The sequence below is a fragment of the Agelaius phoeniceus genome, chromosome 3, assembly GCF_051311805.1.
Source record: "Agelaius phoeniceus isolate bAgePho1 chromosome 3, bAgePho1.hap1, whole genome shotgun sequence".
NCBI classification, from domain to species: Eukaryota; Metazoa; Chordata; class Aves; order Passeriformes; family Icteridae; genus Agelaius; species Agelaius phoeniceus.
Window position 1 is genome coordinate 55,387,504 of NC_135267.1, and position 18,077 is coordinate 55,405,580.

Below are 18,077 nucleotides of genomic sequence, written 5' to 3' on the forward strand. Positions count from 1 at the left end.
ATCTAATTTAGAAAAATCATTCCATCTATTGATCAGTCTCTGCACTGAAGGTAGAGATGGATGTTTTTCAGGAGAAAGATCTTTAAGTAGGATAGTAGGATGGTAGGATAGGATGAAGGATGGTAGCTTAGTAATAAAATTCTTTCAGATTAACTGCAGTTTGCCCTTCTTTTAAAACTTTGTTTCTTATTTCTTTACTCACCTAGCAATTATCATTCTTTAATTTAACCACAGATGAATTTCAGTTGTCATTATTAGAGTCATCAGATCCAGTCTGGCCTCTAAAGTTTCTGTAGCTGCAGTTGGAGAGAAATACTGTATTTCATGGTGTTCTGTCCATAGCTGGAAGAATAAATACATATTTAAGTTGAAATATATTTTGTATGTTGGCTTTGGACAGTTTTGCTCTTAGAGTCAAATCTGTTTCTTTAATACTGTAAGCATTGTCTTTCTTTATTAATGTAATCTCTCATATTCCAAAGGGGATCTGACATTCAATTAAAAAAAATTTTAGAAAATTTTAGATTTTTTTTATTTTAGTTCTGTTAGACTAATGTTATGGCAATGGGATGTAATTCAGAGCCCACTGATGTACACGTAAAATGTAAGTGACTGTTCACTTAGATCATGATCACATGTCTTTTATGACCTCAGACTTTCCTTTTTGACACTTTGTTTTTCTCTGTCTGCAGACGTCTGGTCCTGAAGGATCCCTGAAGGATGGCGCCAGGAACTCTCTCAAGAAAAGCTTCAGGGTCCTTAACGAAGCCAAGATGTTAGAAGGTGATGTTAAAGGTATGTGCAGTATATGGCATTCAGACCCACTAAATAGAGCAAAAATATGTTGTGAGACTGTTGTGCTTCTGGTATGAAGAATCCATATAGGAAAAAACTAGAATTCATTACCTGATTTGAAATTGGACAGTGTATCAATGAAGAAGATTCTCCTCTTTTATGTCCAAGCATTATACAGGAATTCCTGTTCCTTCTCTCCTTTTCCTGGACAAGAGGGCTGAGGAGAAGGGAATTTAGGTCTTCTCTTGCTAACTACAATAAGGGCAAGAGTAAGGGCAAGAAAAATTGCACACAGTAAATATTCAAGGCTGAGTTTTAAACTTGTCACAGAGATGATGCATGAATCTTCCTCATCCTGCTAGCTTAGTTTAACTAAGAAACTAATAAGAAAGTTGTTTCTTATTAGAAACAAGACAGATTTTCATAATAGAGCCCTGCCTTCTATGTTTTGGCATACAAAATTCTCTTTTGCCCCCTGGGAGATACATTAAGAAGAACATACAGCATAAAGGAGGTGATCCATGCACCTTAGTCATCTTTTGGCTATTTACTGCACTTAAATTTTGGCAGCTCTATGATTTCCAACTGCAGAACTCGTTAACAAGTAAACACAATGTTTAATAAGGTCATAAAGCATAATGTTTCATAAGGTCATTAATTGCATTTCATTGTCATACACTGTTTGCAAGTGAAAAACATTATTATTTTCTTGTAGCCGAACTGAGGGAAAGAAATGTGTCTGAGTTACTAGTAAATCTTGGGTGTATATTTAGGGTCTTCTTTATTGCAATTCTCTACTTCCAGATTCAGTACAGATTTAGGGCTGGAGGAACACATTTCAGGAAATATGTTATAGAAAATCACAAGACTATTGGAAGAGGCCAGTGTGCAATTTCAGTAGCAGGGCTGAAGTGGAAAAAAATAGTGATGCTTTCTGGAATGCAAACTGCTGCAGCTTGCCATGGCTGGTGTACAAAATACACTAAAATGGCTGTGTGAGGCAGTCTCTCCCCTGCCACAGCACTCCAGTCAGCACACTCAGCACCTCAGAGTGGAGTCCACAGCTCTCTGTGCCCCCCAGGCAGGTGCAGTGGAGTAAAGCACAGTGCCCTGTTTTCAAGGACAAATTAAAATGGTATCTCTACAAGGATGGACGTGAATTCCCTGTGTCCACACAATTGTCCAATTTAACCCTGAAACAATATAAATTACTGCAGAGAATTTTGAAAGAAAAGTTATTTTCCTGTTGTACCAGTGACAATTTAAGTTGATAACAGTTTCATAATTCAGAAGAAATGTCCAGACAGTCTAAAGATTCATAAAGCAAACTTAATGCAGGCAGGCAGCAATGCTTAAAATGCACATATCAGATATTTGTCTATGTTTTTGCCCCAAACTGAAGGGTAATGAGATGGAGCTTTCTGTAATGCTCTCTGTTACACCTTAAAGTGCTTCATAAAGACAAACATTCCAAACTTGAACAGTATGCCTTTTTATATCTAATAAAACATGTCCATGCTCCACAGCTAGACTTATGAAGATAGTTAACATTGTGCCCAGAATGCAGATGTGTAACAAGAAAATGCAACTACATACTTCTATTCCCCACTCTGCTTTTGCACCAAAGTAGTGATATTATTAGTATTGTGAATAACATAGAACATGTGTTATTAGTATTATGAACTAATTCTTTCTGGATGTCTTGATTTTCCCACGAGAGAAATTGAGAGTTCAATGTGAAACTCATAGAAAGGTATTTTCTTAGAATCCTTATAAAGCCACCCTTTCAGAGTCTCAGCTGGAAGTGCAGGTTGGCTGGTGGGCACTCTATAAAGATCTGGTAGACAGAACTAATCACTAGCTTAAAATTTCTCTGTCTGCACTACAGGAAGTACATTAGTTTAAGTAATGAAGACCCATAAACCACTCAACGAATATACACTCCAAAAATCCAGCCTGAGCCGTGATAGAGATGGGAGTGTTTTCTTCTTACATTATGACATTCCCCTGATTTGTGGCCAATTACCTGAGTTATAAAATGGCTGTTAATCATAAAAATGTTTTATATTACCACCAAAGACTGCTGAAACAGTCCTTACAAAGCAAAGCTTGTGACAGAAGCTATTAAAATGAAGATTTAGTCATTTCTCTCTCTGTGGGGTTAGGAGTTAGAAAGAATAAACCTGGTGGGAGAAGCAAAATCTATATGTAGTACTGTGGCTAGGAAGAAATTTTGAAATTTGGCCTATCAGTGTAAAAATGCTGCTGATCAATGAAAAGTGAAAATGAGATACACAAACTCCTCTTCAGCTAGAGACTGCTGTCAGGTGGCTACTGAAATTCTGCTAATGTAATTTCTTTTGCTTAAGCATTGACAACTTGAGGGGGATGTGTCTTGTCAGACAACACGCGAATATTTTTAGCTAAGACATTTTCCAGCTGATAGGCAACATATCCAGCTTATAGATCCCTTGTTTGTGTATTCTCCTCTGAGTGGTCTTTCTGCTGACCTGGTATATTGTATTCACCAGATTATGGCAGTCAGTGCTGAAGGTACTTTTTTTAAAAAGTTAAACTTAATTAGCTGCATTTCTCTAGTTACGTCTCTTTCTCCTGTTTGCTCCTAATGCCAGTTTCTAAGTCTTGCTTGGTTTAGAAAAAAAAAGAATCAGTTTGTGAGCCATGTTCCTCTTTATAGGATGAGACTGTGGGGAGCAGGAATGCTATTTGGAAGAAGTAACACAAAGATAACAGAAAGGGATGTGTGCAACAGTCAGTTCATTTCTGCAGTCTCCAGTCAATAAGAACAGATGCATTTGTTGCTCCTTGTAGACTTCCAGCTTCAGTCTGGTTTTGGGATACATGAATTTAGTAGCATAGCCTCATTGCTGTTTTCTTGGACAGTTTCATGTGGAAAAACTGCATTTGTCCATACTGCCAAAAGATACCTGTTTCCACTATGTTCCTCTATGTGTTTGTTCCACCATGATGGTGGCACATCATCATCAATTAACCAGTGTCACCTATTTATGTGATCTGCAGAGACTTGTAAAACCCTGTGTCTCTGGTAAATGACTCTGTATAAACAGTAACTAACTAAATTCCTGAGTTCATCTTAAGATGAAATATATGTGCACAGCATTGTTTGTTTTCATTTGACTCCATTCATGCAGAGGAATAAGGGATGATGCTTTATCCTGTAATGCTTTGTTTAATATGAACAGAAATTGAAAATCTTTGTTCATGTTAACCAAGCCAGCAAATGCAAAGGCCAATACATGCAAAGTCCTTCAGGTTCCTGCTTACTCTTTAGGGTTTAGTTTCAGCAATGCATGACTAGTTTTGCTGATTTGAACAGTGCATTTATTGGCATCTTGTGCAGAGCTGATCAAGTGAAAAACCCAGGATTGAGATAAATTTCTCATGATACTACTCAACCTACACTTTAATGAGAGTTGACAGTGCCTGGCATCTTTGAGTGCAGACCTACTAACCTCTTCCAAGTCTGACAGGCTCTAAAGATCGTAGCTGCCTATATTTTGACAAACTTCAGCACACAGCTGGAGGATCTGGAGGATTTTGGGCCTTCAAATCATTGTCACAGTTTTTTTGTAAATGCTAATAATTAAAGGATGTGGAAAAGCTGACATGAAGTCAGTTCAGTTTGTGATTCATGCAAGAGATTAGTCCAGTGCTTAGTGAAGATGCCATCTGGATTACAAGATAAGAAGTTACTTCAAAACAAAACTTAATATCTCTGTGAAAAATGAACAATTTCCTTGAAAAGATGACATGGAACATAAAATCTCCTCACTTCCCCTTGTGTAAAAGCCTCCCTAGGAACACTTATTTATGGTTTTATTATTGTAACTAAAAAAAACCCTACCCACAGTAAAACTGTATTTGAGGAATAAAAAGAAAAAATGCTAAACAGGTAGAGGCTCAATATTCAATTTCAGAATTTCTAGGGAAACTTCCCTTGTTAAATTCCATAAAAAACTGTTTGCTGCTATGGTTACAAAGCTGTAAAGAGAAGTCTGGAAACATGATTCTTCAGAAGTATAACTGGGGGATAATTAGCATGCTGGACAGGCAGAGTAGAAAGGAAAAAAAGAGATTATTTAAAAGTATGTTACAAAGTTAGAACACCACCACCATAAATGAGTCAAACTTCTCAGAAATATTGACACATTTTGTAAACACCAACATTCCACTAGAAATACCAAGAAATTATCAGGCAGACCATAATTTCAGAATTAAATGGTGGAAATAAAAGCAGGTTTTTTGGTATTATTATTTTTTAACAGGAAGAGAACTCAGATAAAATCTCAAAGCACACAAGACCAGAATCCCATTAATTCATCCTGGTTTAACAACATCATGTTACAGGTAGCCTCCTTCAGCAGTGGGGACATAACCTGCCATTTAAAAATAAAGCTGTTTTTAAGGAGAAGAGTGACCATATCATATATGCAATTCTTCCAAACTTTATTCTAGTGTTAACTGTGCCTCTCACAATTCACACAAATGTCCCTTTCTTCTGCAGAGCATTTTGCAGGAGTGAGGGCTTATCTCCAGGCACTCCTACAGTCCTGTGTGTTGCTCTAATTTAAATAAAGCAAACAGATTTCTTCGTCAATGACATTTCAAAAGGTCTAACAACAAAAGTATAGTTCTCATTTAAATTCCACGTGCTGTTTCAGCCTGGCTCTAGCCTTGGAAAATTTAATTAATAATTTCTTGTAGGCAATATGAATTTTGTTTGATTTTTCTCCTTACAAATTGCTTCTTGCACATCTAATTTTAAGAAAACATACTTTTTTTAGAATTTGTGGAATGTGAACCACATAGGTGTTTATTTTCAATAACCTGTCACATACCTGAAGGTCACAGTCATAGCTTGTCATCCTGAACTCCTTTTCTACAAATTATTCTTCTCTTCCAGCTATCAAGCTCAGTGATGTTAAATTAGTTTCCTAGTAGGATATGCCTTTAAGGAAAGAAATTACCAGCTGTCTGTTCCAAAAAGCTTCATATTGATACAGAGAAATAATGAGAAATGCCCACTACAGTAGTAGTTTAAGCATTAACTGCATTTCTTTGTGTCAAATTTTACTTCTGAATTTTGGGATCATGTCTGTTTCCATAGCCATAAAGCTTACTGGGATCTCAGTTTTGAGATTGTTGCATTGCTCGACTGGATACTGTTCAAAGGGCCCTGCATAATTTTTTATTTAAAGTAAATGCTGAAAAATAGGAACTTGCTTGTAAATGAGGACATCAGTTTCAACTGTGATGTCCTAAATATGACACACCTGTGCCTTTGATTTGCACTGGTCCTTTGATTTGTACCAGTTCTTAACTATTAATGTTTTTTACTAGGTGGGTGTTTTCCCAAAGAATTTAGAATGTTTATTTCATAAAAATCTGATGTTACTGTATTCATCTCTTGTTGACAGTTAGGAATCTTGTATTTTCCTTGGATGTTATGTCAACATCTTTGAGAAAATCCAAGAGACCTAGGCTCTGGCCACTCTAATTGCAACTGCAAGCTGGCCTAATGGGTCTTGGTTCTTTCACACCACATTCAACTCATTCAACTCAGGCAACCACCTTAAGAAGAAAGGCAATAGCTTAATCTAGGAATCAAAACTATGACTAACATCACAGTTGTTGAATCTATCAGTGGATCATTGTGTGAACTTGCCTAAAACATATCATAACAAGTTCTTTCCTCAGCACACCTTTGAAAAACCCATATTAAGTATATATAACAGAACAAGGAACTCAAGCATTTAGATACTATGGAAGTAGGGAACTTAAAGAAACTGGAGAAGATCATCAGTGAACCCCACAAGTTCTGCTGGACTTCCTTATTTACACAATTTGATATAATAATGAAAAATGGCTTGCTTGTTACTATGCATTTTAAATTATATGCAAAGAAAGGACAGTGAAAATAAAGAGTTAAAGCTTCTGTATCGTATGCATTTTTTATAGAAAGGGGTGATGATCTGAACAGCACACAGAACAGGCTGAAAGATGCTGATGAGAAGAATTCCATTCTCTTGAGAGCTTTGAATGAAACCTTAGGAAAGCTGTCAGCCATTCCTAATGGTAAGTCGGAAAAGTGTTGCAACATTTGACTCAGTTGAGCTCTTTTGTTTCTTTTTCCATCACTTAACATTTGTCTCATCAATTTTTGCCTGTGTCACACTGGGTCTACTTTGACCACTGGCTGTTATAAAACAATGAGCAATGTGAGAGAGAAAACTGAACTGAAAATATTTACATTGTATCGGTCAGAATATTGGGATGGTAAAAGGTACCATGCTTCTGCAGTTTGCAGAAGGTTTCTGAAAGAAAATAGTTATGATATCAGAAATTATGATACACTCTGAGACAAATAGTCTTTTGTTTATATGTGAAAAGTCTTTTTGAAGGTAATCTTTAAGGAAAGACTATAATTTCACCAGTGTAGTTTAACCCAAGAAGAGTAAATCTTACTGACTTTACAGGAAAAGCAGGGTGAAATTTGCTGGGTTTTGTCTCACCTTTCTACCCCACTCTCAGCATTTCCAGCCACTGTATGTTGTTGTACATCTTTTTTAGCCTGTAAATTGCTTGAAACTGGAACAGGTTTTCCTCAATAGACTCTGAAGTGCTGCACTCTTGTGACCCACCCTGAAGGCAAGGGTGACTGAGGTTCTTGTTAATAGATCCCTTGGGGTGGATTAGAGTGAAATGACATTGAATGACCGGTGTAGATAGATAGCTAGGTAGATGTATGTGTACATGTATATATACATATAAATATGGCAGGTTAATTTTAGAACCATTTGGTTGCAGTAGAAGGGAAGTATGTAGCCATTTTGGTTTTTAAATATAGAAATCTGACAATATAAAAAGGAGAGGAGAGGAGAGTTAGTGGAGAGGAAAGATACTACACATATGGATCCATCAACAAGACTTGATTGTTGCAATTTATCTGTCCCTTGGTCAAAGTGATGGTCACAGTCTTGATCCATCCATGGTGGGGGAAACCCCACACAACATAAAGTTCAGTGGGTAAGGTACCTTCAGGTTCAGGTGGGAGCTCCCCAGTACCTCCCCTGAAGGGTAGTTTTACACTGTTTGATGCAGCACTGTGGCTCATATGCTGTCCTCTGGTGGAAGGCCCCAGAATTGAGTCTGGGATTTTTGGTGGTTTATGACCCCTTGTAAGACATGGCTGTTCTTACTCTGACTGGGGCAGTTGGGCCAGTGACATCTTCTCAGAAGGGATGAACACCTCCAGGCCTGTGTGTGAATGTCCCCACACATGCCTCCAGGCAGGCGAGTTTTACACCACAGCCAGTGGTGTAAGGGAGGATATTGGCATGATAAAAAGCATCATTATCCCAGCTCCACAGGATTTGCTTCTTATCTTCCTAATCTGGCTCAAAAAAATTCTCCTTCCTGGACAAAGGTCGCTTTGTTTTGGGCATCCTCTGGTGATGGGTGAGATACCTGGGCTGTTCTTATGCAAATCAAAGGTTTCATCACCACACATCCAAAACTCTGCTCCTTCCATTAATTTAGGAGTTATCTGACCTCAGCATAGCAACCTGCTGCTTTTGCCAATGGACCACTGCTTGAGTCATTAGCCTCCAACATTTTAGTGTTTCACATATGCACATTTGTAATTTCCTGGCAGCTTTTATTTTTAAATGTAATACTCATTAAAATCCCAAAGTCCTGGGATGTTAGCTACCTTTGCATTGTGATAGCAAGGGACAGGGAGCTATATCTCACTTTCATTATAATGAATAGTGAAAGATAAAATGAATAAAAGTTTTAAAAAATTAAATGTTTAGAATCAATTTATTTTGCTATGAATTTTTTTTCAATGAGCACCTTATAAACTGAAGTTTCGCCTTAAGAAAAGTCTCTGAAGAAAATCTTTATTCTGTCTGATTTCTGATGGTCTAGAAGGTTCAGACTGCTAGTAATACCTTAGCATAAAAAACAATTTACTATTAATCTTGTACATTTTTGTGGCTTTAAGATTCCAGCTAACTGAAAAGTTTTGGTTTAGATTTAATAATCCTTGAAATCAGCACTCACAAAATAAATGGTTTAATATTTCATGCTCATCATGTACCATTTCTTGGGTTTTGGTCAAGATACTGACATGGTTATTTGTCTTGAGCACAGATAGATGTCTCAGTCAACCAAAATGGACCTCTCAGGCCTGTTAACCTTAGGACACAGAATACTAAATATGGAACAAGTAAAAGTAATATGAATTATGCAATCATTAGCAGTGTAATAAACTTTTGTCAGATTAGAATTACAGGATGCTTACTCTTGGCACAAGGACACTCATAAAAACAAGCAGATGAGTATTAAGAATGAAATTCTGAGCAAATAAATGGCATGGATAAGAAAATGGAGTAAATTAGTTGTCCAACAGGAAAATGATCAAATGAGGAAGGGAGAGAAAATTACCCTGTCATATATCTTGTTCAAGGATTTGAGAGAGCAGAGAGCAGCTTAAACTAATAATTCTTCTGTCCCTGCTATGCTTATAGTCAGATAAAAGCAGAAAGATTCAGAATGAGGTAGACAGAGCTCATGTGGGACAAAAACAAACGTGCAGGGATGGCATAATTTAAGGTGTGGCTGAAAATAATCTGTGGGAAAAATAGAGACAAGTAACACAGTAACTCTAGCTTTCACTCAGCCAGAAAGGTGCATGACCTCTAATTATGACCCAAAAGGAACTACTTAGATGTGATGAGAAAAGGCAATCGGGGTTCTCTTTTCTTTCTCTTGTCAGAACTGACAATGATAATGGTTTATTAAACATTCTATGATATTTCTGAGGTGCTGTTGTATTTGAAGGGTTTTTCAGAAATAAAGGTGGAGTATTTTGGAGCACAGATATATATCTTTACTCAAAAAAGTTAGTTCTGCACTCTGGGCAATCATTTTCATTATCATTTTCTACCTACAGATACAGCTGTAAAGGTGCAGGCAGCCAAAGACAAAGCAAGACAAGCCAATGATACTGCAAATGATGTCCTGGCCCAGATTAAAGACCTCAATCGGAATCTCCTGGGCTTGAGAAAAAACTACAGTAAACTTACAGATGATGTGGCCAAAACAAATGCAGTTGTGAAGGATCCAGTCAAGAACAGTAAGATCATTTTTCGGATTGTTTGGTGGTGGTTTTTTTTCAGTTTGTGCTTTTCATTTCGTATCTCAAAATGAAACAGAGACACTCCAGAGTTTCACTTACATAGCATTACTACAGTATGCTGGGATAAAAGGACTCTCTATCACTTCTATTTTCTGGGCTTCTTATATATATGAAAAGTGACCAGAAGTCCCTTTGAAAGCTAATGATTCTGTGGAAAGAATTTTAAATCTTAAAGACTAGTGCTAGTAGTTGCAAGAAAAGCTAATGTCAGCAGGATGCATGTGTAATGGATAGATTTGTTCCTCAGATTACTTTTTGAAGTATTTAGGAGGTGACTAATCAAAGATTCTGACTGGCAATTCACTGCCTGATTCAAGAAAAATACCTCATACTAAATCTGTCTTCAGTCAATCAGATAATCAGTCCTGGGAGAAATGCATGGCTTCTTTCATATACGTTACTATTTTTGGTAGAATACTGAAGACACTGAAAAAATGAAAGAAGATTCTGGGAATGGAGTTTTATCTGCTTTTTTTTTTGTTTTTTTGCCAAGAATTCTGTTATCAAATGTGACAATTACTTTAGCATTTTCACTTTGGTTAGGATGGATAAAAATGAATTCTATATTACAATACATTTTATGGTAGATTGCTAGACCATCTCTCATATAGGAGTATCCAGCCACAAAACTAGAGTGTCTTTAGAAAATGACTGAAGGGCTAATTCCTCAGCTATTCTGGGCCCCTGGATTGTTGGCAGCTTGATGAAGCTGGGCACCTAAAAACATACAGTTTAGGAGGCTGTCATTCTCATTCTGTGAACAAATATCCTCTGCCAGTTGTTGCTGTACAATGTTGCTGTACAAGTGAAAGAAGTTAATCCCAATGGCTGTTTTCCCTGCCTGCCCATTGCAAGTTCCCCATTGCTCATCAGCTGAGATACAAGTGTGAGCCCCAGTTCAATTCCCATTGGGTGCATGCAAGTTTAGACAGTATGAAAAGTAGTTGTTGATTAAGATAGAGTGGTTACATTACAGCAGGTTGTAGATCCAACAGATCTGTAAGGTCTCTTGCAGGGGAGTGGGAAAAAACTGAGAAGCAGTCTTAAAGCAGTCGTTTCTTGGCACTGCTGAATCTAGACTAGGCCACCTGTCCTAGCTCAGGTATTCTGAGCCTGTGTGTACATTAACACTTTAGTTGAGATTAGGAGTGAGAATTTAAAATTTAATCTCTTGATTGTGCCCAGTGACCATTATTTTGTTTGCACTGAAGAGTTGTCTTAACACTTGCAAACTGTTTCATAAAGCTAAACTGTGAGATGTTCTCCAGAGGTACACTTCTGTCATTCTCCAAATGTTAATGGATACTCAGATTACAGACTGAGATTAAAGTAATGTAGGGTGAACCATTGAACCATGTATGAAGTGAGTAGGCTGGCGCTCATGGCTAAATGCAAAAGTAGACACAGCCTCTCTATGTCAAAATTCAGGCACTGAATTCTCATTTTGATAGGTATGAAATCTTTAAAAGGTAAAAAGTCATTTATAGACTCATCCTGTCCCTGACTTTCCTTTACATTTCTGTTTAGATCTTCAAAACATTCTTTTATGTTATCTTCTCTCTCTTACGTTATTCTCTGTTTTTCTCTTTTCTTTGTCTCCATATCTTGCCTGCAGAAATCTGTACGTATGTTTTTCTTACTTGCAGCTTATAGTGTGCATTTTCCAGTAAACAATTACTCATTGCTTACTGCCAAAGCCTCTGCATGGTCCTCTGTGTTTCTCATTCATTGAAATAGCTAAATAGTTACTTTTTGAGAACTTTTAGATAAAGTGACTTAGTAGCTACTTTAACTCAAATGAAACCTTAAGAAGCATCTGGAGGGTTTTGGTATGAGTGTTTGGGTCAAAAAATTAGATATGTAGTTTTTAATGCTTTGTCTTAGCATTATTTTTAGGGCTCTTATTATTGCTATTATTTTCATGTAATATGCATCTTTGTGGTAAATGCATGTTTGTCCCTTTCAGTGTCATCCAAAAAAACCCACACCCTCATGCGAGCCAAGAGTTGCAATCCTTAGATCTGCTCACGAGTTGTCAAAGAGAGAGTAATATTCACTAGTTGTATGTTGAGAGGCAAAAAGGGAATTTGAGGCTTAAAGAAAAAGAGTGGCAAAAATATCATGGTAAAATTATTTACTTCACCTGAAAAACAAAAAGAAAATAATTTCTAGTTTACTGTCACTGTTTTTAAATATGCTTTCAGAACATATACAGAATTTTAAGCTTGTGACTAGAATAAAACCTTTTTGTATTTGTGCCCATTACAGTTAGTTCAAGAATTAATTTCAAGTTAATTTTAACACAGTAATTTCAGAAATTACTTATGAAAACCAACCAGGTTTCCTTAATTCAGCACTTTTCTTCAAAATTTGGAGGGGTTTTTTTTAAGCAGAAAGCAAATATTTAATTCATAAATTTATTTTGCTACAGGAAATGTTTTCCATAACTATCATCCTGATCTGAAGCATAGTTACATCTTAAAAAATCCTGCTTTAACACCAGTGTTTGCTGCTATTGCTACTTTAACTTGATTCTAGACATTCTGAAATTGCCTTATTCTGTTCAGGTATCTTCTGGCCTGTGTGTACCTCATAGCTGCATATACAATCTCCTGAGCGTTGTGTATGCAGAATTTTCTTGGATTTTATTATTGCAATGTTTAATTAGTCTCTGACACTATTCTCTAAAGCTCTGCCTTATTCTTTTTTTCTGAAGTTGCTGATGCAGATTCCAGTATTAAAAGTCTAGAAAAGGAAGCAGATCGCCTGCTAGATAAAATCAAGCCAATCAAAGAACTCCAGGATAACTTAGGGAAAAACATTTCTCAGATAAAAGAGCTGATAAACCAGGCTCGGAAGCAAGCCAATTCGGTAAGTCCCATTTTTCAGAAAAAAAGAACTTTTGAGTACTGATGGGATTTTATTTTCTACTTTTTATTTCTTTTCTACAGCATGAATATTTCCTAATTCTAAACATGCATAAAGAGAGAAAATAATGGAGTATAATTTCTCAGAAAATAAGAGACTATTCTGATGATTCTCACTCTGTGTCTTGTTTCTTCATTTAAAACATGCTCTTGTTAAATGAATAACATCTGTAGGAATGGATCTCAAAAGTTTATTTTTAAGAACTATTGTAGGTAATAGTACAGCAGAAGAGTCACAATATCATTGAATTTTTGTGAAAACAAAAATGTATTTTTCTGTTTCAACACTGCTAGTAAGCCCCTGATTTCATTTCATAGAATTTACATTACTCAAGAATAACACCATCGCAGACTCACTGAAATTGCTGAGTATATCTGCTTCTCCCATATTTTTTATTTTTCTCTGTCCAGTAGCAGCACTGAAGACTTGAGCTTAAGAATATAGTTCTAGTCCAGTTAGTGAGTTTGGAGTCCATCTCCCTGATTCAGTAATATTGTCAACTCTAGGATCATCCAGTTAACACTGAGATTATTTAACTTGTGATTTAAATAGCAAAGGAAAAAGAATCATGTAGATGAATGATACTTGAGAAATCTTCCTCAAAAATGGTTGAAAAATAGTTTAAAAAATAATCAACACAATAATAAGATACTGGGAAAGAAGTGATAGGATAAATAGTGGGATGCTGGTGAAAGAAGTTTTCAGCACATATGTGATGAAATCTGTACAGAACAGAAAGACAGGCTGTGGTAATGATATGTTTTGTTACATTCATCTTCTGTCTGAGGACTTTGAAGTACTTAACTGCTCAGCATTTCTGAGATAAGGAAATTAGAAGTTTGGTCCTATAATGGATCTCCTTTTAAGCAGAGTTTGCTGTAAGCATAAGGTGATACCATTATGTACATTTCCTCTAATGCTTAAACATGTCTAGCTGGGATTGAAACACCATTGTACTGTGGTTATGTCTGTGCTGGCATTATGAAAGCAAATAGTAAAGTGTTTTTTTCTGTGCTCAGAGCCTGAGGAAACCAATACATGGATCCAAACACATATGTCACTCAGCTGTGGAAATAAAACTTAGTTATGAATGCCAACTTCATTGGGGACTATGTAAAAGCAATGATAGACATAACTGTTGGTTTAAAAAAATTGTGAAAAGGTGTCTTAAATTGGCACAGTCAAAGCTATTACAAGGGAAAAATAGATAATTATGACTACCCAACAGCAATATGCTGTAATTCCTTCAGGAGTGCTGCTTATTTTCCTAGCTGCATCTTCTACTTATAGACCATCTGTACTTCTAGAATTCCACTGTTGCCAGCATTAGACCAGTATATCTTCTAGCTATTTTTGAACTACACAGTTCGTCCTTTGAATGTGAGTTCTAAAAAGAGATTTTATTTCCTTTTACTAAACAATCCCAGAAAGAAAATTCAATTTCTACCTTCTTCTCATATCCAAGTAACTCCCTGGTGCATGAAACAGAAAAATGTGAAGGGGAAAAAGGTGTTATAGTCTTATAATTATTTGGAAGCATCTACAGTTAATTCTGGAATAATAAGCAGTGAACTGAATTCTTTCTGTTATGCTTTTTTTGAAGATCAAAGTGTCCGTGTCCTCTGGAGGCAATTGTATTCGCACATACAGACCAGAAATAAAGAAGGGAACATACAACACCATCGTTGTCAATGTGAAGACTGCAGTTGCTGACAATCTGCTTTTTTACCTTGGAAGTGCCAAGTTTGTGAGTCTGTCTCCTGCCTTTCATGTCAGAGTTGCTCGATCAAATCATACTACTGACAAATAAAGAAGATGAGAAAGGCTTTTTTTCACCCAGAGGCTTCAAAGCAGTAGAGAGAGTCTAAAATAATCTAGACATTTACTGTCTTTGGTATTAATAGAGCGATTTCTAAAATATGACCAGCAAATTTTTTACATATATCTTTATTTTAACTAGATACGAAATAGCAGGCTTCTATATGAACTACATTAGAGCTTTAAAATTCACAGTGCAACCAAAGTAATTTTGGAGTTGGTTGTGGGTTTTCCTTAGGGAATGAAGTAGCTAATCATATTGCATCTGTCAAAGCTCCTATTTATTGTAATTTCAAGTCAAGACTACAATTTCAAGCATAATAATGGTGAATGATTCAGTTTCCCATGAGGCCTATAGCAGACAGACTTCTAGAACACCCAATATTAATTCAGTAAATGGAAAAGTATTCTATTTTTCAACATTTCCAAAATGTATTTTATTTTCCTAATGCAAAATGAAAAGGCTGGATGGCATCATGTATCTCAACATCTTTCTGCCATCCAATGGATGTTTCAGTGTTCCTCTGAGTTAAATCCTTCTGTTCATGGCTGCAATATTAACATTCTGTAAGTCTGGCAGTCATTTGCTGCATATCACTGAGAGAAATAATTTGCTGTCTTTAGCTTAAGATTCCTTATTTGAACCAACAAAAACAGGAAAAAGAGAGTCTCATTTTAGAGCAATGTAAGAATTAACGTTAATTCTTTACTGTCTGTGTGTGGGTTTCTGATGCCTCATTAGACCTGAAATGTGAAAAGTTCTGAAAAACTTCCTTAATCAAAGTATAAGATCACTTCTATTTTCATGTTTTGCATGTAGACCGACTTCTTGGCCATAGAGATGCGCAAAGGCAAGGTGAGCTTCCTGTGGGATGTGGGATCTGGAGTTGGACGGGTAGAATATCCAGATCTGACCATTGACGATGGGTTTTGGTACCGGATTGAAGCCTCTAGGTAAGTAAATATTTCATTTCCAAGATTTTAGAAAAATGGCTGCTATGAGAAATTCTAGTCTGGTTTGACAAAAGGTTTTGAGCCTGCATCAGTTAGTACCAAAAGTGTATGCACTACAGTTACTTTTGAAATGTCAATTGTTCTCTGTCAAGGATTTACTTTAATCACACATTTCCCCTCTAGCATCAACAATCTATGACTCCTTACATTTATTACCTGTTGTTTATCTATCACTCTATCGATTGTCTTCTTCAACTAGCTTACATTTAAAATCAGTTACAGGTTTTGGCACTTGAATAACTACTATTCTTTTCTCCCTGAATTTTAAAGAGGAGCAGCTTTTCTGAATTTCTGGACTTGATACAGTACTGCAAGTGAATGGTCTGTCACACAGCAGTATCTTGATTCTAATTCAGAATGCCATTCCTGTAGGCAAAATGTCTCATCAGACTGGAAATATTTATGAAAGATACAGTCCATGAAAATTGAAGGAGGAGATATTCCAAAAAGTTAAAATATATTTTGTAATTTGAGATCAGCTACTTAATGCCTTTGAACTTTAGAAATATAGATACATAAATATTCAAATCTCAAATTTGTTAGCTGAAATTTTTCATTCAAATAGCAAACACATGGCATATGGTGTAGTAATCACAGCATAAGGATTGCATAACTTTATAGCCTTTATCTTGAATAGATCTTAGTAATTTAGATAACATCAGCTCTATCGCAATTTGATAGAAAGCTGAGTAATTTCTCCTGCATCATTACAGTTAATTTCACATAGTATTAAACATAGAATGGATAATATAGTTAGAAAATGAGAGAATGAAAGAGGAAGAAAACAAAGCACTCTAATTCTAGTAACATGCATAGCTCCCAGAAGAGGAAATGGCATTCAGTTTAAATAATTTAATGAAATCACAGAAATCAGCCATTCAGAGCAGAGAATTAAATAAAATTATGGCACGGTCTCCAGAAGCTGGCTTAATGAAACCTTACTGCTAGGGAAATACAAACTGGGGTACAATACAAATTGTTGAAATCCTCACCAGTTCACATTACGCATACCAAAGCAGCTTCATGACATAGTAATGCCAGGCTTTCATTTACAAGAAAGCTGCTTCAGCAGAATATGTAGCCAGAACATGGTATATAATTCACACATCGTACAAAAGCCCATTACCTATTAGCTGGTTGTTCTGGATATATAGGATGTGCATGCCATTAGTTTCGAACAAAGTGCTGGATCAGCAATTTAGAATGATTACAGCTGCACAAATCAGAAGTACAGAGCAGTGTTTAGGAGAATTACATTACAGAGGCATTACGGGGATTTGTGGGATTAAGATGAAGAGCTTGGGACTGATTTTGCATTCTTAAGGGAGACTTCACAAATCACATATCCTATGGAAGAATCTTCAACTCTGAACATTTTAGTCCATTTGATAACTCTGCTCTAACTCCCTTCCTCACCTGTTGGAGAGTTTTACTCATTTTATTCCCTCACACATTTTCTCCAAATTTCTGCTCAGTTCCAGCCACAGGCTTTTTCAGCCTGACAGAATGGCCTGAGCAGCTGGAGCAGGGCATCTGCTTAGCATGAGGACATAAGATGAAATTCTGGCCTTACTGAATTTTGCCATTGTTTTCAGTGGTGACAAGAATTGACAATAATAATATGGTGTTAAACCCACCATAGGTTGATAGCTATTCTTAGGAATCCCAAAGGGCCTTAGAAAGAAAAAATGTGGCACAGAGGTTTGAAAATTCTCAAGTTTGCTTAGCATTCTAAATAAAATCTAAATATGAAAAATCTGACTGCTGAGTAATGATCAGAGGTGGTCAGTTTATGCATGCACCAAAATTTCCAGTTAGTAAGACTAAATTGATAATTACTGAATCACTTTTCCAGGGATACTTTTAATTTTCATCACCTTTTTTATTTAGCATACTGATCCTTGGCATTTTATTGTATATTCAGATGTTATAATGGAAATTCCTTGAATTTTTGTTAATGGAATTGAAGTAAAATTTGTTTATTCCTATAGGACTTTCTAAAGGAATTCACTGTACTTTGATGATACCTGAGTTTAGCAAATGTCACTTACAAGTTACTTACCTGCTTACAGAAGCAAATCCGATTGGCATCAAGATGCAATCAACTCAAGTATCAATTAACAAAGGAAAATCTAGCATAACAATATGTGACAAAATTATTTAAAGCAGATTTACAACATGCAAATAATGTCAATTTTGTGAGACAGTCAGATGGATGAGAGAATATTTTTGAGACTCACTAGATCAGTGTTACTTGACTTCAGTAGGCCTCAATTAG

The 18,077-nt window shown here is 36.2% G+C and overlaps 1 protein-coding gene across 3 annotated transcripts in view; it reads left to right on the top strand.

Moving 5' to 3' along the window:
- Positions 1-18,077, top strand: part of LAMA2 (laminin subunit alpha 2) — a 335,441-nt gene that overhangs the window by 279,031 nt on the left and 38,333 nt on the right. For all 3 annotated transcript variants that reach the window (XM_077175288.1, XM_077175290.1, XM_077175289.1), the window contains exons 41-46: positions 693-795; positions 6,796-6,912; positions 9,794-9,976; positions 12,756-12,910; positions 14,571-14,714; positions 15,606-15,739. In XM_077175288.1, coding sequence (XP_077031403.1) covers positions 693-795; positions 6,796-6,912; positions 9,794-9,976; positions 12,756-12,910; positions 14,571-14,714; positions 15,606-15,739 — 836 coding nt within the window. The remainder of the gene's footprint in view (positions 1-692; positions 796-6,795; positions 6,913-9,793; positions 9,977-12,755; positions 12,911-14,570; positions 14,715-15,605; positions 15,740-18,077) is intronic.